The sequence below is a fragment of the Acomys russatus genome, unplaced genomic scaffold (assembly GCF_903995435.1).
Source record: "Acomys russatus unplaced genomic scaffold, mAcoRus1.1, whole genome shotgun sequence".
NCBI lineage: Eukaryota > Metazoa > Chordata > Mammalia > Rodentia > Muridae > Acomys > Acomys russatus.
Window position 1 is genome coordinate 102,191 of NW_026131506.1, and position 27,281 is coordinate 129,471.

The following is a 27,281-nucleotide window of genomic DNA, read 5'->3' on the forward strand; positions in this document are numbered from 1 at the left end:
TTCCTTATGAAGCATATGATCAGCACTGTGGCCTCCAGTTCCTGGAGGGGAGTGGTATTATTCCACCCTTGTCATGGAAGGGACAGGAACGTCTCTTGGCCCCATTAGCTCTCTTAATTCCCAAGCCTGTGCATATGAGATGCCCTTAGGAATCGCATGCTCAGCCTAGCTGCCATTCTTGTGAGTGTAAAGCAATCAAAATGAAGTGACCAAAGCTAAACATGCTTTGGTCATCGCTCAGGTTCAGGTGAAGCCTAGGAAGTTCTGGAATGAACATAACATGGCAATGCATTCCTGAGCTCTGTCCCTCCCTGATCTGGGCCACATTCCCTCTGAGATTACGTGGTTTTGTAAGTCAGGCTTGTTTTATTACAATTTGTTGCCAGTCTTGCTCACAACTGAAAGAAAAATAAGGAAATTTTATATGGATAAACATTTGAGATTTGGTTGGGTGTGGTGAGGCAGAAGCAAGCACTTCTTTCTACATAATTACATCATTTTGCATAATCCTTAAAAGTCTTAATAAAAAGTATAAACTGAGCATGGGTTTTTCTTTCCTTTTTCTTTTCTTCCCTTTGCTGTTTTCAACAAACTTCCCTCCTTTATGCATCCAAATCACTGTTCACTCTTTTGAAGAGGAGTTGTAGTTATCCAACGAGAACTGCTAGAATCAAGGGGTAGCCTTCCATTTTATAAGTCAGCTCATGGTTTAGTGGTATACGTTATGGCATGCAATTTTTCAGAGAATTTATCTTCACATTTACCGCATATGTGTGCACTTGCGTATTCATGTGTAGGTGTAAAGTAATGTTGAACAGACTCAGATCCTGAATGCCATCAGTGGATTGGACACTGCCAGTCAATATTGTTCCAGAACCACAGCCAAGAAAAGACACATTAAATTAGTCCTGGGTCACATTTGATCTCATGGTGGCTCCTTTTTTTTTCCCCCTCTGTCTTTAACCTTCACACCCAACCCAATATACACGTGCCTTTTCTCACCCAACTGCCTGACTTACATTCCTCTCCCTACTCTCTGGCTATAAATCCATAAGAGGAAACGCATCATGAATACCCTGCCCACACAATGCCCTCCTAAGCAAGATCTACTTCTGTGGGGCCTGGGATGATACAGAAGAAGAGGATGATATTCTGTAAATAAAAAACATTAGCCTTATGACCAGGCAGAACTAGGTTCAAATTTAGACTACTAAACATCTGGAGTAACCCTCGGCAAGCATTTGATGCTGTGCTTATTTTCTCATCTGTAAAATAAAGCTACTATAGATAGCCCTCCATATCACCCAACTATAGATTTTTTTTAAAGTTTCACTGACTTTTATAAAATAACCTTGAGAAACTTCTGTGTCATTTACTTTCTGTTATTTTATGTGTGTAGAGGTATTTGGCTATGTAAATCCTGTGATGTCTTCAATTACGGACAATCCCAGATTTTGTAACTGACGGCATTCTGGATAAGCATTAGACATATCAGCTTCAGCATGTGAATGTATTACCTCATTAAAATAAGTTATTTGTCAGAAAAAGTTTCAGGAAAAAATGTACCTCTACTGAACATGTGAAAACATTTTCTTGTCGTTATTATCCCAAGGTATTCAGTGTAACATCACTTATATGACATCTACAGTACAGTCAGTACCATAAGTAACCTGGATTTAATATACATGGGAGGATTGCAAAGGCTATGTGCAACCACTGCTCCATTCTACATGAGATATTTGAGTATCCATGTACTTCCATGTTCATGAGAGTCTTAGAATCAGTCAGGTACCTACTTAATAGAATTAATAAGGGTATTAGAGATTACGTGTTCTGAATGGTTAGCGTATAGGAGAAACACAGTTCATGCCAAGCGTCACAGCCATGTCTATGCAACCTGTCACCTCCCACTCCTTCCTTCAGTCATGCTGCTGAATAGGAATAGAGAGTAAAGAATGAGATTCATTCTTCACTTTTTAGGCTCCATGACATCCATGTGCTGCCATGTTTTCATACTCTATAACATTCACCATTGAATTGAATCCTTATCTGACAGGCTGTTTGGTTTCCAAGTCCCTCGCTTCACTCTTATCTAGGTTAAATTTTCCCAATAACCTTAGTCTACTCAAACATCTATTTTTTTTTTTCCAAGATAGGGTTTCTCTGTGTAGCCTTGGCTGTCTTGGATGTGCTCTGTAGACCAGGCTGGTCTCAAACTCACAGAGATCCTCCTGTCTCTACTTCCCCAAGTGCTGAGATTACAGGTGTGTGCCACCACGCCTGGCTAAACATCTGTTCTTTAGCTCCATTTTCTCCATGAATCCTCAACACTACTGTCACAGTTTCCGTTACAGCAGGTAAAAGAAAAATGGAAAGTGCTTTCATTAAGCAACCGCCTGTTCACAGAACTACACTTAGCTTGTTATCTTTTCTCAGCACTATAAAGATGAAAGCCAAACATACAAAAAGCCAATAAAAAACCGTCTGAGGTATCAAAAAAAAAAAGCATTCATCATAATGCAATTGAATGTCCATTTCTGGTTCCAGAAACTGAACCTCACCCCATATTTTTCTTGCTTGTTTCTGTTGGTGTTTTTCTTTTTGATGCAGGGGCTTGCTGTGTGATCCAGACTATACTCAAACTTTGGATTCTCTCCCTTAGCACCCTCCCCCCAAATACCAGGATTATAGGACTACACCACCATGCTCATATCCAAACCCTAGTTTGGCCTCTGTCCCTGGCTGCTCCAGCTGGTTCCCAATTTGTTTCCATCTCTGGACTGTGCCCTTCTGACTTTACCTGGCATCGTTTTAGGTGCCATACTCAAACCTTCAACGGCCCCTAGTACTACCCTCTCATTAAACAGGAATCACAACAAGAAAATAGAGGTCTTTTATTAAGGCGCTTTTCTGAGCCAGGAATTGGGCTAGGTGCTTGAGACAGATAAGGTTCCCAGATTAGGGTCTAAACTTGTCCAAGTGAGAGCAATTGATACTGACTTGGCACATCCCTAGTCTCTGACTCTGCCCAGCCCTCTCATTCCAGGAGCTGACCTCAAAACATTGTATAGCCCACAAACATAAACTGGTTTGTTAGTCATTCATTGAGTATGGATTGATCGCCAACAATTTGCCCAGCTTGTCCTGAGAACCTCTGGGAAATGCCAAAGAAGTGTATGGCATGAGCCCAGCCTCCAGGGAACTTAAAATATTCTAAGGGAGAAAAGACTAGCATCTGAGCAGTCATTAAAGATAAATACTAAACAGCGCAGAGTCAAATTCTCAACTACTCATTGCTGAGCTTCCAATTATAGGAAGCTGGACCCAAAAGATTGTACTCTTAGAGTTGGAGTACAGCTGGAGGACTAGAGCACTTGCCTACCATCCATGTGGCCCTGAGTTCCATCCTAAGCACCAAAAAAAAAAAAAAAAAAAAAAAAAAAAAAAAAAAAAAAAAAAGAAAGTTGGTGGGCTGGAGAGATGGCTTAGCAGTTAAAGAGTGCATGCTGCTTTTGTAGAGGGCCCATGTTCAAATCCCAGCACCTATGCTAAGAGGTTCATAACCACCTGTAACTCCAGCTCAGGGGCATTCAATGCCCCTAACTTCCACAGGCACCTGCACTCAAGCACGAGTGTGCATGCAAGTGTACAATTAATGCAAAATGTAAAATAGCAATGATAATTTAATTATAATATACATACAATAAAGTACACTTTTCATGTCTGTGTGCATAGCTCAATAAAAACTATATTAAAGGCAGGCAAAATGGCTCAGCAGTTAAGCCTATTGTCTCTTAGGTCTGGCAACCTGCGTTTGATCCCTGGAATCTACGTAAAGGTAGAAGAACCTGTTCCACAATGTTGTCCTCTGATCTCCACATGCAAACCTTAGCACTCATGCCCCTATCACACACAATAATATAAAACAGAACGAAGAGGTGTGATAAGAGATCATAATAAGAAATCATAATAGGGCTGGAGAGATGGTTTAGAAGAGCACTGACTGCTATTCCAAATTCCCAGCAGCCACATGGTGGCTCACAAGCATGTTTTTTTGTTCGTTTGTTTGTTTTGGTTTTACGAGACAGGGTTTCTCTGTGTACCCTTGGCTGTCCTGGACTCACTTTGTAGACTAGGCTGCACTCTAACTCACAGCGATCAGCCTGCCTCTGCCTCCCGAGTGCTGGGATTAAAGGCGTGCGCCACCATCTATAACGTGATCTGATGCCCTCTTCTGGCCTGCAGGTGTACATGCAGGCAGAGCACCGTATACATAATAATAAATAAATTTTTTTTTTAAAAAGGAGATCATAATAGAGTAAGCTAATCAATGGAGATGAAGGTCAATATCCTAAATTTGCCCAGAAATGAGGACCATTTCCATCAAATGGCCAGAGATTTGCCAGTAATGCTCAAGTTCAGATGGGCCTTGGAGGTTAGATGAAGCGCGATGTCCTATTAAAGGGCCCAGTTGGAAAGGGTATTGTTTCGGTCTGAGCTAAGCGACTTCTGCAGTGAATGAGATACCGGTGGCGATGGGTCCCTATGGGCAGTCCCAGCCCAGCCGCTTCGGCCACAGGAAGATGGGCTTTTTCATGGGTTGTGCTGCGGGCATGGCGACCAGGGCACTGTCCCGCACCTTCTCCTGTCTCCGGTTCCGAATGCGGGATCAGGAGCTGATGGGCGGCATTGGGAAAACCATGATGCAGAGTGGCGGCACCTTTGGCACATTCATGGCCATCGGAATGGGCATAGGATGCTAAGCAGGGCACTGAGTGCCTACTACATCTATCCTTCCCCATCCACTTCGACCCTTGTACAATATTAAAGTTTTTCTTTTCAAAAAAAGTATAAAAGTACAATTTTTTAAAAATTGTATTAGGCTGGGTGTGGTGGCACATGTGTTTAATCCCAGCACTCGGGAGGGAGGCAGAGGCAGGTGGATCTCTGTGAGTTCGAGGCCAGCCTGGTTTACAAAGTGGTCCAAGACAGCTAAGGATACACACAGAGAAACCCTGTCTCCAAAAACCAAAAACCAAAAAAAAAAAAAAAAAAAAAAAAAAAAGAAAGAAAGAAAGAAAGAAAGAAAAATCCCAGCAGAGGCAGGCAGATCTCTGTAAGTTTGTAAGTTGGAGGCCAGACTGGTCTACATAGTAAGCACCTTTCTCACACACAAAAGAGATAAGAGATATTTAGTGGTAAAGTTATTGAATAGAGTTGAAATTCCTTTTTAAAGAAATTTTATTTATCAATAATTTCATTTTATCAGTCTGCCACTCCCAGATCTAACTCCCCAAACAGGTCTCTAAGAAGCAATTTGAGAAGCACTAGTAACCCCTCCCCCGCAAAAAAGCAAATAAAACAAGAATATTCATAGGCACAAAGTGAATTATACATAAAGAAAGGTCACAAGGGTAGCAGTGTAAAGCAGTTAATTTGAGCTGAGACAGGAGGGACTCTGCAAGTTCCTAGCTAGCCTGGGCTGTGGAGTGAGATCTTCTATCAAGAAAGCAAAACCAAAAGGAAAAGAATGCAGGAAAAAACGGTTGTTCTGGTGGTCTATACAGGCCTGTAATCAGCCCTTGGGAAGTGGAGACAAAATTGGGGTCATCCTCTGCTACATGTTGAGCTGATAACTAGCCTGGGGTATAGGTGACCTCTGTGGGGTGGGGTCAGGGAGTGGAGTGTGTTAAAAGAATTGGAACCACAACCTCCAGCCTGTGGGGTGTGGCCCTGCAGGGCCTACAGGAAGCCCTGGTTGGAGATTCAGCTTGATTTGTCATCTGCAACATCGTTTCTGTCCAATGCCTCCTGCCTTGGCACCCAAGTGTAGAAGCATTGACCCCAAGTCTCCTGAAAGCATCCAGCATTTTGGTTAGTTGGGCTGGTTGGAAAGCGGTGGTGGTGAGGTCTTGCTACATGTTGGAGTGGTCCCACTAGGGCAACGAGAGTCAGGAATTGTGCTCACAGCTGGTTGAGGGCTCCGAGGGGTTGATGGGCACAAGCCTGTACCTCCAGCTCGGTGTCCGGCAGCAGTGGCCTTTGTGGGTAGGACAAAAAGAGGTGCTATCCCGGGCGGACTGCTGCAGCCAGGCAAAGGGAGGGCACATCTCCTGCTCCAAGGAACGCTGGATGAACCAAGTCTCAACTTGTTCCTCCTTCAAGTTGAGTCTGGTGGCCAGGACCTTACGGGCCTTGAGGTCAGGGTAAGGCTCCATCTTGAAGTATTTCTCCAGCTCCGAAAGCTGTTCCCAACTGTAGTCTTGGTCAAGGGGGCCCAGGGTATAGGAGGACAGAGAACGTGGAGGTGCTTCCATCTTGTCTGTAGCCTCACTTCAGGTGTGTTCTGAGTTGAAATTCTATAGCAAAAAGAAAATTGTACTTAATTAAAAATTTTGTTATAATTTTATTATACTATTGTGTATGTGTGTGTGTGTGTGTGTGTGTGTGTGTGTGTGTGTGCACGTGCACGCGGGTACCCGCAAGAGTGCATACACATATAGGTCAGAGTTGGCACACATTTCAAGGTTAAAGGACAACTTGCAGGTGTCAGCTGTCTCCTTTAATTATATGAGACCCTAAGTATGAAAAACAGGTCCCCAGCGGGTGGTGGTGGCACACGCCTTTAATCCCAGTACTCAGGAGGCAGAGGCAGGCGGATCGCTGTGAGTTCAAGGCCAGCCTGGTCTACAAAGCTAGCCCAAGACAGCTAAGGCTAACACAGAGATACCCTGTCTTGAAAAAAAAACCAAAAAAAAAAACCAAAAAAAAAAAAAAAAAAAAAAAAAAAACCCCAAACAAAACAAAAAAACAAAAAAACAAAAAAAAAAAGAAAAGAAAAGAAAAACAGGTCCCCAACATTGGTGGCAAGTGCCTTTACCCAACTGAGCTATCTTTCCAGGCCCGCTAAACTGCTTTTTAACTGATACATTTTTTTACAGAAGCTTACATATATTAACAAAGTAACATGCAACATCACAATACATATATAGATGATATAATGTACAAAATAAATTAAGTATTTTCCTCAAATGTTTTTACTCCTTTATGGTAATTTTTCATAATATTTCTCCCACTCTTTAGAAATACACAATTCTTTTTAAATGTTTGTGTTTTAGTGCGTGTATGTGTGTGTCTGTGTGTGTGGATGGCCACTGAACACATGTGGAGGCAAGAGGACAACTTGGTCGACTTGGTTTTCTCCCTCCAGATCATCATGTCTACATGGCCTTTATCTGCTGAGCCATCTTGCTGGTCTTGTTTATTTTTTTTTTTAATTTATTTTTTACATTTTTTTTTATTGAGAGGCACGTCTATGTATCACAACACTTGTGTGGAGGTTAAAGGGCAACTTGCAAGAGTTGATTCTCTGCTTCCAACACATGGATCCAAGGCTTGAAGTCAGTTCCTCAAATCTGGTGACAGACACCTCTGCTACCTGAGCTATATTGCTGAACATCATTATTCCTTTTTTCTCTCGTTTCTTTTATTTTTTTAATTTGAAACAAGATTTATTTATGTAGCCTTGGGTGTCCTAGACTCACTTTGTAGACCAGGCTGGCCTTGAATTCAAGAGATCCACGTGCCTCTGCCTCCTGAATGCTGGGATTAAAATCACCATTGCTTGTTAATAAAGCGTTGTTTTACCTCAACAGATTTGAACGCTATCGTTATTTATCCAAATTAAAATAAGGCATGGAAGTTTTCTCTTGTCAGCTATAGCACACAGTACCTAAAACTCCTGGTCAATTAATTATATATCATGCATTAAAATGTAATTAAAATTTTGTCACTGCACTTTTCAGACCTCCTACTATCCTTACAACTGATGCTTTAATGATATATATGAGCATTACTGTGTAGATCAATTGTCTTCTGCCTACTGCAGATGTCGAATTCTTTTCTGTTTTTGTCGGTGTGGGATTCAGAGTCTAAAATATTGCCAAAAGTATATGTTAACATCTCATGAGAAGTATGATAATTACATTCTTTAGTTTTTTTAAGCAATCAGACTCGTTCTATATTGTACAACCTGAACTCAAACTTGCAGCTCTCCTGTCTCAGGCTCCTGAATGCTAAAACTACAGATGTACCCACTTCACTGTATTGGAAACATGATTGTATTATTTCCAATTGTAGCTGGGTAGAGATTTGGTTCAAAATCCAAATGCTGGCCAGGCAGTGGTGGCACATGCCTTTAATCCCAGCACTTGGGAGACAGAGGCAGGTGGATCTCTGTGAGTTCGAGGCCAGCCTGGTCTACAAAGTGAGTCCAGGACAGCCAAGGCTACACACACAGACCGTGTCTCAAAACAAAAACAAAAACAAAAACAAAAAACATAAAATCCAAATGCTACAGTTCTGTATAGCATAGTGATATAAAAATATTATTTTTACAAATCTAATATATGCAGATAGAACAAAATCTTGAAAGTTATATAAATTTATACACTGAAAATCAGGCCTCCCTTTTTTACCTCATCTGAAAATTCTCCACTTCCTCCATCTGAAGGAAACTACTGTTGGCAGTCTCATGTGTTTTCTCTGATAGGTAATTTCATAGTGCTTTGGTTAGGAAATAGGGTTATTTCCCGTTCCCTAGCAAGCTTATAGTATCTGGCAATGCAAACATGTAGCTCTTCAAGGCAAAACTAAAGATCTAGGTATTGGGATGGACTAATGTCCACCTTTGAGTTTTCTCAACTCTGTCATAAAAAAAATATTCTCAGAGCAGGTCACAAGATATTTGTCTTAATTACTTCCAGCTGGACAAAACACTAATGGATATATTTATCATGAACAATCAGTGGCCTGTATACCTCACAGATCCAAAATGCAATATGCACTTATTATGTATTTGGGAAGGTAGATGCTTTAGGCAGATTATTGAGCAAGGAGAGAGGTGTGTTTCTATGTAAACTGGAATCAATGAGAAATTGTCCACTATTTCCTAAGCAGCTGAAGAAGATTCCATCAAGGAGGTGCTGTGTAAATGACAGAAGGTGGGTCCCTGGCTCAATGATGCACAGAAGGCATTCCAGCAAGATTTGTGGTCCAGGGGAAATCCTGAAATTGAGTTAAAAGAAAAAAAAGGCAGTATTCAGTATTTACTTATGAAGAGCAGAAGGGATAAAATTAGAGTGGCAGTGAGAGGGGGTGCTGTGAGTGTGTGGCACTATGAGCTGAACCACTCATTGCATTTGTGGATAATGAAGCCTTGTGCAAACCTCTGTGGAGAGAAGTCAATCTCCCTATATTTACTGTGCCTCCTCTACTCCTAGTGCTGTCATGAGAACTATAATTCACTTCTGAATTTCTCCTAAACAGAGGCACTGAAGAATGGATTGTGGCTGGGGCATCATGGTGCATGCCCACAACCCCAGCACTCAGGAGGCAGAGGCAGGTGGATCTCTGTGAGTTCGAGGCCAGCCTGATCCACAAAGAAAGTCCTAGACAGCCAGGGCTACACAGAGAAGCCCTGTCTTGAAAGGCTCCCCCCAAAAAGAATGGATTGTGGGAAACAATAGCAAGTTTTCTACATTATACCCATCTGACATGTTGACCCTATTTACTATTATAGCCATAACTTGTGGTCGCAGCTACATCATCTGCACATTTATGTATAAATTTTGTGTTCTGTGCATTTTAAGGTGTCTAATAGTGTTCTTGATTCCAACAGGACTGCCCTGAAAATGTCCCTAGACATTGGCAAATGTCCCCATGGAGAACTCCTAACTTAAAGCTTCCTGAGTCTGTCTTGCTGTTTTTAGTCTTCTGAGACAGGGTCTTGCTATATCAGCCAGGGTGGACTCCAACTTCCAATGCTCCTCAGTCTCCTCGGTATTGGGATTACAGGTGTAGCCCTTCATACCTTGCTAACTCTTGTTTGTTCTATAGAATTTTTAAAGTTAAGGCTTAAAATGTTTACCAAAATATATCCCTAAAGGTACAATAATGGCATTCATCTCTTGGTGCTAATCAAACCAGCTGTCTTATTGGACTTAAGGCCTACTTAACAGCAAGACTATCATGCCCACTATGGGAGACCTAGCCAACTACCCAGTGCTAGTAATGTCTTGGATCTTAAAGGGTTATCCACTAGTGCCACTTAACTAAACCAGTGTAATTGCTAACTTCATTCTAAATACTTATTCCTATACCCTTAGATGAATGTAGTTCTCATCTCTCATCAAAGAAGGTTCTCATTGATGCAGACAGAGACCATTAACAGAAAAACCACAACTGGTCAAAATTCAGAGAACAACTGACTGTGGGGTTTCTGTCCTGGTACAACCAACAACACAACTCCCATACCTAAAGCTCAGAAAACATTGTGGAAGAGGGAGTGTAAAGAGTCAGGGGATCAGAAAATCTGCTGTGGATATTGTGTCTCCTAGAAATGACTGAGAAGCTTCACTCATGAACCCTTAACAATATGGCCGCCCAAACAAGACCAGAACAATAGTATTTAGACACGTTAGCACAGAAGGGAAAAATCTCACCGGGGCTCACCTCTAGACAAAAAACAAAAACTAAGCCGGATGTGGTGGCGCATGCCTCCAGCACTCAGGAGGCAGAGGCAGTTGGATCCCTGTGAGTTCAAGGCCACACTGGTCTACAAAGGAGTCCAGGACAGCTAAGGCTACACAGAGAGACCCTGTCTCGAAAAAAACAACAAAACAAACAAAACAACAACAACAAAACCCACAACCAAAAACTATAAGCAACTGAAGACCGCTGATAGAGAATTAGCCTTCCCCAGGGATGAACCTTCTAATAGGTTATTCAGTACCAAGTGGTCAGCACTGAAATCACAAACAGACAAAAAACACTAAATGAAGCCAGTTTTATTTACAGATTGTGCACATTCTAAATAAGAATAATTAAAGAAAAAATGGTCATAAATTCGAAAGGGAACACACAAGTGGGGACAACATGGAAAAATTGGAGGGAGGATGATGGGGAAATGACATAACTCTATATTTTAAAAATTGCAAGCCAGTCGGTGGTGGCTCACGCCTTTAATCCCAGCACTCAGGAGGCAGAGGCAGGTGGATCTCTGTGAGTTAGAGGCCAGCCTGGTCTACAAAGTGAGTCCAGGACAGCCAAGGCTATTACATAGAGAGACCCTGTCTCAAAAAACAAAACAAAAAAAATGCAAACAGAAATATTTCTAGATTACACAGTGTCAATAATACATTAAATATCCTTCTATGAAAAAAACTTCACAATTATCAAAATACTACATCCATGTACATAAAGATTAAATAATGCCAAAAGACTTAGAATGAAAAACAGTATCTCTTGCTCCATTCCTCCATAAATGTAGTCTCGTTCTTTAACAGTTATCCCAACTGTTTTGGAGACAGAGCTTAATGTAGCCTAGGCTGGCCATGTAGCTGAGGATGACCTTGAATTCCTGATCCTCCTGCCTCTGGAGTGCTGGCTTTAGGCTTGTGCCATCACAGCAGGTTCTCTGGAGTACTGGGGGTTGAGTCCAGCGATTTTGGCACACTAGGCAAGCACTCCAGCAATTGAGCTTTACCCTCAGCCCGGAGCTACCACTTGTGCTTCTGACTTGGTTTGTTCTAATGGTTCACCCCATATCCATTAAGTGCTAGTATTTGGATATGGCTTTTCTTCCGAGGTTCATGTGTTGGGAACTTTGTCCCCACTGCAGTAGTGTTGAAGCTGAGGTTGTAAAATCTTTAAGCGGTGATTAAGTCATTTATCCCATACCCCTTGGGAGAGATTAGTGTAGTTCTCGCTGGACTCTAGTTAGTTCCTATGAGACCAGTGTGTTATAAAGAGTGAGACCGGCCCCTGAATCTCTGGCTTCCGGTCTTGCCATTTGATTTTTTCCTCTCCCATATGGTACATTATGAGACAGTTAGAAGGTCTTTAACAAAACCCAGCAGATGCTGACACCGTGATCCTGAATCTCCAGAACTGTGAGGCAAATAAAATTCATCTCTGTAGGTTTCGAACTCTGGTGCCCCATATTTGACCACGTCCCCTGAATGTGGAGACCTGGTGGCACTCAGAGGAAGGATAGCAGGCTACCAAGAAGAGACTTGATATCCTATGAGCATATACAGAGGGAGAAGGTCCCCCTCAGTCACAGTCATAGGGAAGGGGAGTAAGGGGAAAATGGGAGGGAGGGAGGAATGGGAGGGTACAAGGGATGGAATAACCATTAAGATGTAATATAAAAAAAGTAATAAAATATATTAAAAATTCATCTCTGTATAAAGCACACAGCCTCCAGTATTAAGTTATAACTACAAGGATTAATACATCCTGTTTATTCATTAATTTAAACAAATGAGATAGTTTTAAGTACTATTTGTTAGCTAAGGTTACCAAAACAGAATGCTACAGACTTAAATAACAGCAATTTGTTTTCTCAGTTTGAAAGGTTGCAGTCCAAAATTAAAGTGCTAGCAGGGTTGGCTTTTCTTAGGCCAAAGAGTCAAAACTGTTCCAGACCTCTATCCTTGGTTTGTATATAGCTGTTCTCTTCCCGTGTCTTCACATATTTGTCTTAGGAAGAAGTTTGGGCTTCCCTGGTATCTTTCCCATCCACCCCCTTTTTAATTTTCTTTTGTTCATTCTCAGACAATGTCTCACTATGGAGCCTCAAAGTCATGGAAATCCTTCTGCCTGAGACTCCCAAGTGCCACCACCCCTCGGTATCTTTCCCTTCTTTTGAGGACAGCAGTTGTATTAAACTATAGAACCATACCAATGGCTTCATTTTCATTCTTTCACTTCAGAAAAGGCATCTTTAGTCACATTTTAAGGTACTAGGGATTCAACATATATATTTTGGGAGATATTAGCCTAAAACAAGCACCTATTGAGCAATAGTTACAGTTCTAAGCACTGTGAGTAGAGTAGTGAATGAAACATGAAAATCTTTGCTCTTAATTACGCTCTAGTGAGACAGAGAAGCAGTAAGAAAGATAGACAGCTAAAACATTGTCTTAGTTACTGTTCTATTGCTGTGAAAAGACACCATGACCAAGGCAACTCTCATAAAAGGAAGCATTTAATTTGGGGCTTGCTTACAGTTTCAGAAACTTTTTAAAATTAATTTATTCAGATTACAACTCAATTGTTCTCCCATCACTTGTATCCTCCAGTTCCTCCCTCCCTCTCACCCCAATTTCAGAAACTTAGTCCATTTTGATCATGGCAAGGAGCATGGCCACATGTGAACAAGCACTGAAACAGTATCTGAGACCTTTACATCCTAATCCACAGGCAGAGAGAGAATCAGGGCTTTGCATGTGCCTGAGACCTCAAAGCCCACTCTCAGTGACACAGTTCCTCCAACAAAGCCCCACCTTCTAATCCTTCTAATCTCATCAAAGAGTTCCACTCCCTGGTGACAAAGCATTCAATATATGAGCCAGTGTGTATCATTCTTATTCAAACCACACAGAAATGTATCACAAAAAATATATGCAACACATCAAAATACAGTAAAAAAAAAAAAAAAAAGAAGAAGAAGTCTCAGTGCACTGCTGTGTCAGAGGTTCCAAGGTGCTGATCCCAGCACCGGCAACTCACAACTGACTGTAGCTATAGGGGACACAGACACACACAGACACACACACACACACACACACACGCACACACACACACACACACACAGACACACACAAATGGCATACACACAGAGACACGTATACATAAATAAATTTAAAAATGTTTTTAAAAAACAGCAAATCCTATGGAGAAAAAAATCAGAGGAAGGAGATAGAGTATTCAGGCAAGGGGCTGTAATTTCAAATACGCTGGCCAGACCTAACATGAGAAGTAGGTATGTTAGAAAGCACCTGAAATCTCAGCACTAGGGAGGCAGAGGCAGGCACATCGCTGTGAGTTTGAGGCCAGCCTGGTCTACAAAGCAAGTCCAGGACATCCAAGGCTAACAGAGAGACCCTGTCTCGGAAAACCAAAAAAATAAAATAAATAAAAAGAAAAAGAAAGAAAGCACCTGAAGAAGATAATAGAGTGAGTCACAAGGATATCCAGGGAAAGATAATTCTAGTCAGAAAGCATAGCTGATGACAGTGTCCTAGAGTGGAAACAGGTTTAAATCATTCAAGAAAACAGCAAAAAGGCCATTGGGCTATTGAGAAATGAGGACTGGCAGGAGCGGTAGTGGTGGGAGTCTTGAGGCAGATGATTGTGTAAAGCTTAGGTAGCCACTATAGTGACACAGTCTTTTGTTCTGACTGAGCCATGGTGACAGTTTAAGTTTTAAGTCTTAGTAGTCTTTCCAGCTGCTGTGTTAATAATAGACTAAAAGGGGGCAGAGGTGGAAGCAAAGAAAAAAGTGACTGGAATATTGTAAGAATCCATTTTCTCTAAATCATTCCTTGGTTTACCAACTGTAGACAGCAGCTATTGCTTCCCGCTATGATAGATGGGTGCTTAGCTCGCTTACACTACAGCATCACCCTCCTTCCCTCCTAATACATTACTATTTTTAATTCCCCTGTTAGGTCCCTCCACAACAGACATAGATGTAATGTGCATCTTTATGTCTATTTTTTTTCTTTTGTGGCTTTATAAACATCTATTTCTTGTTCACCTATAGATAGTGTCTCTGAATTTCACACTTCTTTTTTTGTTTTGTTTTTTCAAGACAGGGTTTCTCTCTGTAGCCTTTGCTGTCCTGGACCCACTTTGTAGATCAGGCTGGCCTTGAACTCACAGAGATCTGTCTGTCTATGCCTCCCTGAGTACTGGGATTACACATGTGTAACACTGAGTCCACCCTGATTTCATACTTCTTAAAATTAGAATATTGGTATCTCTATATGGTTTTCTACCTCCTCTAATTCTACTTTCCATAGGCATTTACATTAAATTTGTTAGCGATAAAAGTTAAGCCTTCTGTGATTTCTTTTCATTAGCTTGGATTCCAAAAAATGAAAACCAATAAAATAATGTTTAGCTTATTATGATATGTAAATATTTCACAGTATAAAACCAAAGATTGTGCCATGATTTCTCTGCAGTTCCAGTAACACAACCTCCTTTGCCTTGCCTTAGCTATTGCTCAGGTTCCTTTTCATTTTGTTCATTTTTATTTTAAAATGTATTTCATTCATAATTTGTGTGTGTGTGTGCACGCACGCGCGCACGCGTGCATATATGATATGCATGCTTCAATATGGACACATTCATGGCACGGCACAGAAGTGGAGGCCAGAGGACAAATTTTTGTAGTTGATTGTCTCCTGTGCATACCTGCACAAGACCTATGCAAGATCAGGCTGATCAAACTTCCAGCATGAGTAAAGAAACATGCACAAGTCTCCATCCCTAGCTGAGGAACTATTGGCAGGTGATGGTTGTTCAGGGAGGAGAGGTGTTATTCTTTGGGGATATGATCACTCGTAGCATGCATCCACATGCTCTAGGGGATAGTTCTACACTTATTTTTTTTAACTTAATGCATATTGGGGCCAACTGCCTTTTAGCTTATAGATAGTCAATCTTTAAAAATACATTTATCAGCTAGGCGTGGTGGCACACACCTTTAATCTCAGCACTCAAGAGGCAAAGGCAGGTGGGTCTCTTGAGTTCAAGGCTCTCCTAGGTTACAGAGTGAGTTCCAGGACAGCCAAGGCTAGACAGAGAAAGCCCTGTGTCAAAAAAAACAAGCAAAAATGCATTTATTTCTTTATTTGTGTGTGCACACACATGCCAGAGAACATGGAAGTCAAAGGACAAGCTACAAGACTAGGTCCTCTCCACTCACCATGTGGGTGCCAGGTATTGAACTCAGCTCACCTGGCTTGATGGGAAGTACCTTTACCCACTGAACCATCTTGCCTATAGAAATTTAATCATGGGGCTGGAGAGATGGCTCAGCAGTTAAGACACTGGCTGCTCTTCTAGAGGTCATGAGTTCAATTCCCAGCAACCACATGGTGGCTCACAGCCATCTATAAAAAATTTTTAAAGAAATTTAATCACAAGAATTTTAAAATTGAAGAGCTATCTTTTTACCCATACAAAGTATTCCCATCTGACAACAACTTAATTGATTTGTGTATACACTTAGAATATCGGTCAGCTCAGGTTATGCCATAAAACTACATGGATAAACCAACCAAAATTTTAATTTCTTACAGTTCTAAAAGCTAGAAGTTCCAGGTCAAGGTGCTAGGCAGTTTGGTTCTGGTGAGAGCTCTCTTCCTTCTTGCTGAACTTTTGCGACCTTTCTTTCCTTTGTAGTCCTCTGAAAAACAGAGATCCCCTATGCAAATTAATATATTCCTTGTCAATAAGAGTATTTTTAAATTTGATTTTATATTCATTTATTTTATGTGTATAGGTGTTTTGTCTGTATGTACATATGTATACCACTTGCATGAACTGGAGTTACAAATCACTGTAAGCTATCATGTGAGTGCTTGAAATTGAACCCAGGTCCTCTGGAAGAGCAGAAAGTGTTCTTAACCACTAAGCCATCTCGCCAGGCCCATGAGATCGTTTTTAACGGACATGGGAAAGAATGAGCAGGAAAATCATTTCATAGAACAGGAAAGAGGGAGCAACAGAACCTCATTACTCACAAGCTTTAACCAAGGTAGTAGTGAGAAGCTAGCAAATCTTTTGTCAAAACAAACCATTCAATAGGACTAAGTATGTTTCTGTGAATCCCTATTCATCATAATATCAACTGGGTCAAAGCTCTGCCCAACTAACTGAAATATCGATATCACCTACCTGTCCCATCTTGATCTCAGGCTCACAGAAAAATGGCAACCATGTCCACTTAATTCACTCACTATGGTATCGTTGGGGCAGAAGTGCATTTAAATGTTTTTGATGGTGATGATTATAGAGCAAGAAGAAATATAAATGGCTGCTGACAAGTTTCACGATAACAACTTTTATGACCCATTATTAAGGAGATGAGTATCTTCATATTCCTAAAAAAAGAGGTAATCACGTGTCTAAAGCATTTTTTGCTCCTCACTTATTTTGTTAAAATGCTATTCTCGTTTATTTTCCATCTTTCTCTCTTGGTGTGCATTAGTTACTATGGAAACATCAAGATACCAGAGTTTGAGTATCGCAGCATTTCCATGTTCTATTAGAATATGCACACAATTTCTATCATGGTATTAGAGGAGGGGGTTGCTGCCATTACAAATGAATGCAGGACCAAAAAATCATAATATTGTCAGACAAGCACACACTTTATTCAGAAAACATCAGATAGCAACTAGGGTTCATCTTACCTGCCCATACTATGTACCAAAACCCAAGAAGGGGCTAGAGAAATGGCTCAGCCATTAAGTATACTTTTTCCTCTTATAGAAGACCCAGATTGGGTCCCCAGCACCCATCTTAGGCAGCTCACAACCATCTGCAACTCTTGTTCTAGAAGATCCAATGCCCTCTTCTTGTCTCTTTGGACACCTGCACATGGTATACATATACACATATACATTAATAAAAATAATTTCTTAAGGATCCTCAGGACAGTTATCAATGAGGTCTCCCCCCCAAATAACATCTATTTATAAAACATCAGCCTGGACTCCTTCAACTCAGAATTTAAGAACAGTTTTAAAAATTAGTTGTCAGAGCCAGCTTCAGTGGTGCATGCCTTTAATCCCAGCACTTGAGAGGCAGAGACAGGTGGATCTCTGAGCTCAAGGCCAACCTGGTCTACAAAGTGAGTCCAGGACAGTCAGGGATGTTACACAGAGAAACACTGTTTTGAAAAAAACAAATTAGTTGTCAGGTATTCTGATGTACACTTTTTTTGTTGTTGTTGTTTTGGTCTTGGTTTTTCACGACAGGGTTTCTCTATGTAGCCTTGGCTGTCTTGGAACTTATTCTATAGACCAGGCTGGCCTTGAACTCACAGAGATCCACCTGCCTCTGCCTCCCAAGGGCCAAGATTATGGGCACTGAGTTTAAGGTCAGCCAGACTTACACAGTGAGTTCCAGGACAGCCAGGCCTATGTAATAAGATATTGTTTTTTTTTTAAATCAGTGAAGAAATGGAATTAATTATATGTATATGATGAAACAGTTCACTTTGTTATGAAGCAATAAAACACACATATAACACACTACATTCCAACCACTGGATTAACAGATAGGTAGATAGCTAGAAAGATAGATTGATCATATGTTTCCTTCTGCATTTCCTGTTATTAGAATATATGAAAACGAGCTGGGCGTGGTGGCACACACCTTTAATCCCAGCACTCGGGAAGCAGAGGCAGGTGGATCGCTGTGAGTTTGAGGCCAGCCTGATCTACAAAGTGAGTCTAGGACAGCCAAGGCTACACAGAGAAACCTTGTCTCGAAAAACAAAATGAAAACGCCAGAAAAGCTCTTATATGATTTCATCACTCTGTAGAAGGTGCTCATATATATATACTTTGAACTACAAACCACTGTCCATTTGCATTTACTATACATCTCCACCACAATGTCTCACACACACTTAAAACTGGCGCCCCCATCTGCATTAGTAAAGGCTTTGCAATGTACCCTAGAAAACTATATATGTGTATATACATATATAATATTCTAAAGCAATTGGCTCATATAATCATGGAATCTGATAAGTGCTATGATACACCATCTGCAAACTGAGACTCAAGAGATTCAATGTACAGTTCCAGTTCAACTCCCACATCTGAGAACCAAGAAAACCATTGGTATAGATTCTAGTCTATGGGCTGGGGAGATGACTCAGTGTTTAAGAGCTCCTGAAGCTCTTTTAGAGATCCCAGAGCACCCATATAGTGACTCACAACCATCTATAATTTCCATTTCAGGGGATCTAACTATCTCTTCTGGGCTCCAAAGGCACAAGGGACAATGTGGTACACAAACATACATGCAGGTTAAACACCTATACACATAAAACAAAAATGAATAAATACAAAAACAGTTCAATTCCTTTCCGAGTACAGTAGGCCAATGTCACAACTTGGGAACAAACAGAGGAAAATGAATTTGCTTAGACCTCTAACAGATAAGAAGAGGCTAGCCCTCATTGAGAATGACAGCCTGTTTTGTTCAGTCTATTATATTCTAATCAATTTCAAGTATTACTTCCATCCAAAACATTTTGACAGCTACACCCAGAATATTTAGTCAAAACCCTAAGTACTTTGAGTTCCAAGTTGACACATAAAATTCACTACCTTAACTATCATCTTCCCTACTGACCTGGGTTGTTTGCCAGTCTTTCCTCAGATGGGATCCTGCATCAACCTAATCAGTAACTAACCCATGCAAAATTTACCTCTTAGGCTGGGCGGTGGTGGTGCACACCTTTAATCCCAGCACTGGGGAGGCAGAGGCAGGTAGATCGCTGTGATTTCAAGGCCGGCCTAGTCTACAAAGCAAGTCCAGGACAGCCAAGGCTACACAGAGAAACCCTTTCTCAAAAACAACAAAACAAAACAACAACAACAACAACAAAACCTTACCTCTTCACAAATTCTCCATCTGTTATCTTTTCTGAGTTTTTCTTTTAACATTGTCTATTAAATAATACTGTGGGGTCTGACAGTTAAGCTCATTGACAGCACTCCTACCTCCCATCTACCCTTTTTTCCATTGCCAAGATAGTTACTATTTTTATTTCTTCTAATAATCATATTTTTCATTTTAAATCATATGTATATGGGGGCTGGAGAGATGGCTCAGCGGTTAAAAGCACTGTCTGCTCTTCCAGAGGTCCTGAGTTCAATTCCCAGCAATGACACGTTGGCTCACAATCATTTATAATGAGATCTGGTGCCCTCTTCTGGTGTGCAGGCACACATGCAGGCAGAGTACTTAAATGAATCTTTAAAAATAAATAAATAAAGCTGAGCGTGGTGGTGCACGCCTTTAATCCCAGCACTCTGGAGGCAGAGGCAGGTAGATCTCTGTGAGTTCAAGCCCAGCCTAGTCTACAGAGTGAGTCCAGGACACCCAAGGCTACACAGAGAAACCCTGTCTCAAAAAGATGTAAATAAATAAATAAATAAATAAAACGTATAAACTTGTGTTTTCCATTTGGTTAACCATAGATTATCTCTCTTAGCTTTCTACTTTATGAAATAAAATCATTGGTGTACTCTTTCCTTCAACCTCCTCATCCCTTCCTCCATACCAGTATCTGATTCTCCAACTCTCATTTTCGCCCTTATCCAAACCAACATTTTAACAAGCCTTGTCCTTCCCTGTTACCATCCATGCCACCTCTAAATTCTACTGTAGTCAGAGTAATTGTTTTTTTTTTACACAAGTCAATATAGTTATTTTATGGCATCATTAAAACACAGAAGTTAGCTTGATAACCCAGAATGTTGTTTCTGTAGTTAGATCTTATTCAGTATCCTGATGTACTGTTCCATTTACAGAAACATATATGCCATCCAAAATGTTTTGATAGCCTTGTTTTTTATTGTTATGGCTTGCTGATTTGAAATAAGTTCAATACCTTCCCCTTCAAGCATTAATGCATCTTTCTGAGCTTGATAAACAGAACAAGCAACATTTGTCCTCATCTGAACCCTGCAGATACATTTTCACTCACACACACACACACACACAAACACACACACATACACACACACACACACACACATATATACACACTTCAAATTTTAACAAGAGACCCATTATCCAGAATAACAATATTGATAGGAAAGTGAACTTACACAGACCTCGCCTTGGAATGGAGGGCCAGTGCCACACTATTGATCCTTGGCCATAGATAGCCAATTCCTTTCTATTTCCCCATCATTTACCAAGCCAGCCGCCTCCTTCCGTTTTCAATGAAACTACACTCTACTCTGCTGTGATTCAAGATCCTCTAAGGGCCCCCAGGACCTTTCACCATAACTGTGGACCCCTTCAGAGTGGTGGCAACATTTTCTTGAATATCCATGGTGTGATTGCTGAGAATGGTTTTCATTCTCTCAGTATATGTGGCAAAAAAAAGCCACAGTAATCATTTATGAGCATAAATCAATTTCTTCTGTCAAAGGTAGACTCACTTCTGATTAGCCATCCCATAGAAAATAGATATGGAAGCTGAATGATCAGGCATGGTGGTGCTTATCTGCAATCTCAGAACCTAGGCAGTTGAAATAGGAGGATCTACATTATATGGTAAAACCCTGTCTCAAGGGAAGAAATGCTGGAAAGCGAGATATAGATGAGCCAGATGGAGATCTAGTTACATATTGCTTCTAAGCAATTTGCCAGGTTGGAATCTGTGGATGAAATGTTAAGTGCCTGAGCAAAAAAACAAAACAAACAACAACAACAACAACAACAACAAAACAGTGTCAGAGACTCTCAGGGGAGAAATAAAGCTTGTAGGAGGAAAGCAGAGTTGAGGACCCATGAAGGAAGAGTAGTCATAGTAAATATCACAAGAACCTCAGCCTACTCTCTCCCAACCTTACAACCATATCATTGGGATAAGAGTGAAGGGAAACTAGATCAGCCTTATAAAAACTAAACGCCCAGCCTCAATCTCTAATCATTTTAACTAGAAAAAAATCATCCTGAGTGAGGTAACCCAGACCCAGAAAGAGAAATATCGTATGCACTCACTTATAACTTGATATTTACCAAAAGGTACAGGAAAACCATCCCATAATCTACAGACTCAGACAGGCCAAGTAACAAGAAGGGCTCAAAAGGGGATGCATGGAGCTCTGTGGGAAGAGAAACTAGAATAGACATACAGAGAGGGTAGACTGGGGGGAGGGAGGATAGGAAGTATCAGATGGTGGGGACGGAGAGAGAGAGGATTGATAGAGGCAACTGGAATGGGAGGGGCATCTCAGGGATGAGCTAGAAACCTAGTGCAAACGGAAACTCCCAGGAATCTGAGGGTGACCCTAACTAAGACTCCTATCATGGGGGATAAGGAGCATCAACTGGCCATCCCTTGTAACCAGGCAGGGTTTCTAGTGGAGGGATTAGGACACCAACCTTACCACCAAACTGCTAACCTATTATTTGCCCTGTCTACAAATGTGTTGGGGTAAAGGTGGCACAGAAATGATGAGGGAGGCCAACCAATGACTGGTCCAGGTTGAGACCCATGCCATGAGAAGGAGTCAATCATTGACACTGGCTGGAGGGCCAGGACCCAAAGGCTGGATAAACCAAAGATCTAGGATAGAACCAAACACGACTAGCAAAAACAAATGTCAATGAAGTGATTTTTAATATATTCTGCATAGATTGAGGCCTAGCCCAACTGTTATTAGAGAGGCTTCACCCAGCAACTGATGAAAACAGATGCAAAGATCCACAACAAAACCTTATGTGGAGCTCATGGAATCCTTTGCAAGAGGGGGAGGAAGGGTTGTAGGAGCCCAAGGAGTTAAGAAAACCCACAGAACCAACTCACCTGGGCTCACAGGGGCTCACAGAGAGAGACTGAATAACCAGAGAGCCTGCACAAGTCTGACAAAGGCCCTGTGCATATATGTTATGGTTGTGTAAATTGGTCTTCTTGTGGAACTCCTACCAGTGGAAGTAGGGGCTGTCTCTGACTCACTTGCCTACCTTTGGACCCTTTTCCTCCTACTGGGTTGCCTAGTCCAGCCTCAACATGAGGGGAGGTACCTAGACCCACTGCAACTTACTATGCTATGGTTAGTTGATATGCTTAAGAGGCCTGCCCTTTTCTGAAGAGAAATGGAGGAGTGGGTGGTGGAAGAAAGAAGAGGCAAGGGTGAAGAACTAGAAGGAACGGAAGGAGGGAAAACTACAGTTGGGATGTAATATATGAGAGAATAAATATTTAAAAAAATTTTAAAGATGGTCAGGTGATGGTAGCACATGCCTTTAATCCCAGCATCCAGGAAGCAAAGACAGGTGGATCTCCATGAGTTTGAACCCAGCCTGGTCTACAGAGCAAGTTCTAGGACAGCTAAAACTACTTAGACAAACTTTGTCTCAAAAAAATTAACTAAATAAATAAACAAAACAAAAGGGGCCATTCTTGACTTGTGCTCTTGTCAAAAGAAAAGAAATAAACACCATCTAGAAAAAAAGAGTATCAACTGCCATTCATCTTACAGTGGCAGCCTGGGTTCTGTGTCCCGAGGGCTGGTCCAGGAACCCGTTTCTCCATCAGGAGCAACTTATAGCACTCAGGGTGAGGCCCATGCACTAGGCAAGGCTCCCTGTCTCACCAGGGTAGGTGGAAATGAGTTTTCCACCGGGTGTTACAGTTAGCTCTTTTAGAATGAGATTGCTGGTATCAGACAGCAGTGGAAACCCGGAGCTCCAAAAGCCTGTGATGATACCAAAACTGTTACAGCCCTTTGTTAATCTGCCACCCTAAGCAAGGCAGAGGATATGGGCAGGCACCCAACACCAGCCAGAAGGCAGGTCCAGTGAGATGCAGGCTAGGGTGGGGTGTGTGGGGGGTTGTGCTTCATCAGTGGTCAGAACCGAGCTAGCAGTGCTGATGGAGCAGACTTCAAAGGCGGCCAAGGCAGCTCCACCATCACTGCCTGACCAGGCGTCCAGCAAGGATGCCTCCCTAGACTAAATGAGTCTCAGCCTGTTGTGGTGGTGGAATGGAGTGAGAGAGCATGCCAACCTTTATTTTCCTGAATCAGGGGCTATAAATTTTGGGCAGTGGGAGGGGTTTGAGAGTGAATGTGTCTGACTCACTGGAACTAAGGGTGCCAGAGATACTTCATCTACATGTAACAAAACAGCCCTATTATAGGAGGGGAAAGCAGTACTTAATTATCCTATGGGTGGGGGTACAGTTAAAAGGTCATTGGTTGAAAGTCAAGACACCAAGACATCTTATTAGCATAGGGTGGGTATCTCCAGGAATCCCCAGGTGCTTGCTGCACAGGTTTCTTATCAGGAAAGGGTTGGGCCTGTAATATTCTCTGAGGGCTATGTGACCTCTCCTTAGGGGACCTAAGTTCCCCAAGATCAAGCAAGGAGGGGGCCCCACCAAGAAAGACAGTCTGTCATTTCTGTACCGAGTTCAAAGGCTATCCGGAAACGCCAGACTTGGACCTTACAGCAGGGCGCCACAATCAAACAGCAGCTCATCTAGATTTTATTTTATGTTCTACACTCATTTACTAATGATGAGCCATATAAAAAGACAACCACTTGCCAAAATCAAGACAAAATCAGAGACTTAAAGATAATTCAGATATTAAACTTCTCAGGTATAGATTTTAAATAACTACAGCAACCTGGCAGTGGTGGCGCATGCTTTTAATCCCAGCACTTGGAAGGCAGAGACAGGTGGATCACTGTGAGTTCGAGGCCAGCCTGGTCTACAAAAGCACGTCCAGGACAGCCAAGGGTACACAGAGAAACCTTGTCTCAAAAAAACAAAACAACAACAAACAAACAAACCAAAAAACAAATAACTACGGCTAACATATTTGTGACATAAGGGATAATTTCAGCAATGTATGATCGGTTACATACTGTATCAGTTACTTTCCTGTTGTTGTGATAAAACACCATGGCCAAGGCAATTTATGGAAAAACGAGTTTATTTGGGCTGTGACTCAAGAAGGATAAGAGTCTGTCATGGTAAGGAGTCATGGAAGCAAACAGCAGATATGGTGGCTGGAGCAGAAGTGGGGGGGGTTCACATCTCAAATGGCAAGTATGAAACAGAGGAGGAGGCGAGAGTGCTTGTGCACTGAGAATGACATGAGGCTTGGAAATCTCAGAGCCCAACCTCTGTGACTTACTTCCTCCCCATCAACTGGGGACCAAGTATTCAAATACATGAGCTTATGGGAGAGTTCTCATTCAAACCACTATATATGCAGAAAGATTATATTAAGGAACCAAGTTTCTTACTGTGAATCCATTGAGAAGGCCTAGAAGAAGCAACACACTGATCACAATGAGAATACTTGACACTATAAATAACATTCCCCATCCTAAGGAACCAAGATTCTTTACAGAAAACACTAATTCCAAAGGGTTCAGACATCAAATAAAATTGGCTTGGAACTTCTTTTTGTCCCTAAAAATAAAGACTTGTTCAAAGAATTATGGGAACACGTTGAAAAGACACAGGAGCCAGTTTAAAAGGGTTCCCTCTGGGGGGAAAAATGGGGAGGTTCCCTATGGTAAATTTGAACATTACAATAACGGACTGAAAAGTATTAAATGAAGTAGAAAGCTTTGAGTCCACATTGGCATGACTAAATGATGAGACACTTACCTGAAGGGAAGATACTGTGACTCTAAAGGTGGCTTTCTTGGGATGATGCTTATCTGAAGCACTCTGGGTGTGCTGTCCCCAGGAGTTCCTCAACTGTGGAAAATTTGACTGTATAATATGTGTATGTGTGTGTGTGTGTGTGTGTGTGTGTGTGTGTGTGTGCGCGCGTGCACGCGCGCGCATGTGTGTGTGTGTAGTCACTCCTTAGCTGTAGAAACGGATCATTAATAGACATAGAGTCAAAGTTTCTTTCTGCCAGTTATTTAAAGTTGGCAAAGACAGTAACTTTACATTAAAGAAAATACAGGAAATGTCACCTTAATCAAATGAACAAAGAGAACATCATCAATAATAAAATACAGTAGGCTGAAGAGACTGCTTAGTGGTTAAGAGCACTTGCTGTTCTTGCAAAGCATCTGACTTTAGTTCCAAGCACCCACATGAGGTGGCTCCCAGTGGCCTGACTCCAGCTCCAGGAATCCAACACCTCTAGCCCCAAGAGTCTTATCCCAACACAGATACACACAACTACAATAATTTAAAAAACAATAAAAAGATAAATATTTTAAAATAACAAAACAGTGAAATAACATGTTCTCTGGTAAGATGCCATGAAAAAAGAAAGCATTATTTCTCTGGTGTTACTGTCCAAATTTCATAGCTAGCATATAATCATGAGGAAATGTCAGAAAAACCCGTTATGAGGCATGTCACAAAATAACAAGACTATTATCTTCAAGTATTGAAAATTGAAGGACATTGAGTAGACGTTAAAGTAAAATGCAACACTTGGTTCTGAGTTGAATTCTCCAGCTTATGGACACTACTGAAAAACTTGCAAAACTTGAATGGGATGGTAGCAACAGCAATCTTATCATCTAAAGCTGATGGTTATATTATAGCTTTATACTTTAGAAAATACACATAGAAATGTCTAAAATAAGATGGTATGGGAGTGAGCAATGTTCTTTGAATTGTCCTTTAAACATTTCTGTAGGCTTGAAACTGTTTTGAGGATTATTAATATGCCCTGTGATGCTAGGAAGGTGGCTCAGAGGGTAAAGGCACTTGCTTCCAAGCCTAAAGACCTCAGTTTGATCTCCAGGACCCATATAGTAGAAGGTAAAAACCAATTCCAGCAAGTTGTCCTTTGTTCTTCATGCAAGCACCATAGGGCACACACACACACAAACACATAGACACACTTGCATGCGCGTGTACTAAATAAAAATAAATTAAAAAAAAATAAAAGTTCTTATGGATTATTTTAAATGGTAAATTAAAATTCATGACATCAAAATATATCTCTATCAGAATTTCCCACTAAAATAGTTTGGATAATTATAATTATAGCTAAAGAGTCACTAGAGAGCTAGGAGTAAAAGCTAATGGCAGAACACTTACTTGGCATGCCTGCAACTCTATGTTCAAACTCTAATACCACAAAAAAACTGAATAAATAAAAAGCCAACAGAACAGGTAGAATATTCCAAAAAAATGTAAGAAGTAAGGAGGTGAGTTGAAGCAAAAAAACAGAGTCAAACAGAAAACACAGAGTAACATGATAAATTTATACCAAAACTATATCAATACTTATATTAACTATAAATACTAATTAAAATTCAAGGACTGTTGGATTGTTCTATTTTATTTTATTATTTTATTTTATTTATTTTATTTTAGAGACAGGGTCTTATTATGTAGTGTTGGGTGTCTGGAACTTACTATATAGACCAAGCTAGCCCCAAACTCACTGCTGACCGCTGAGATTAAAGGCATGCACACCACACCTGCCCCAGACTGTATTTTAACAGGTGTATTAGTTACTTTTCTATTGCTATGATAAAAACATCTTGGCCAAGTCAACTTACAGAAAGAAGAGTTTACTTGAGCTTATGGTACCAGAGGGATAAGGGTCCAACTTGGGGAACCAATGAGTTTTATACCATAGACATGGAATTCCTCCCCATTTCTATAGAACTTCTTTAATTTCCTTAAGTAATGTTTTATAGTTTTTTTTTTTATATTTCCTTAT

At 41.0% G+C, this 27,281-nt stretch overlaps 2 protein-coding genes and 1 pseudogene across 2 annotated transcripts; 1 reads left to right on the forward strand and 2 right to left on the reverse strand.

Moving 5' to 3' along the window:
- Nucleotides 1-4,422: 4,422 nt before the first annotated feature.
- LOC127186245 (reactive oxygen species modulator 1-like) lies at nt 4,423-4,763 on the forward strand. The gene is made up of 2 exons (XM_051142690.1): nt 4,423-4,435; nt 4,516-4,763. The coding sequence occupies exons 1-2, from the start codon at nt 4,423-4,425 to the stop codon at nt 4,761-4,763; spliced, it is 261 nt and encodes an 86-aa protein (XP_050998647.1).
- Nucleotides 4,764-5,668: 905 nt separating this feature from the next.
- On the reverse strand, nt 5,669-16,322 carry LOC127186252 (homeobox protein goosecoid-2-like). The gene is made up of 2 exons (XM_051142696.1): nt 16,156-16,322; nt 5,669-6,359 (listed from the first exon to the last, which is right to left on the reverse strand). Exon 2 carries the CDS (start codon nt 6,315-6,317, stop codon nt 5,952-5,954), a length of 366 nt encoding a protein of 121 aa, XP_050998653.1. The 5' UTR covers nt 6,318-6,359; nt 16,156-16,322; the 3' UTR covers nt 5,669-5,951.
- A 4,057-nt stretch (nt 16,323-20,379) lies between these two features.
- LOC127186254 (60S ribosomal protein L9-like) lies at nt 20,380-20,971 on the reverse strand (annotated as a pseudogene).
- Between the last annotated feature and the right edge of the window lie 6,310 nt (nt 20,972-27,281).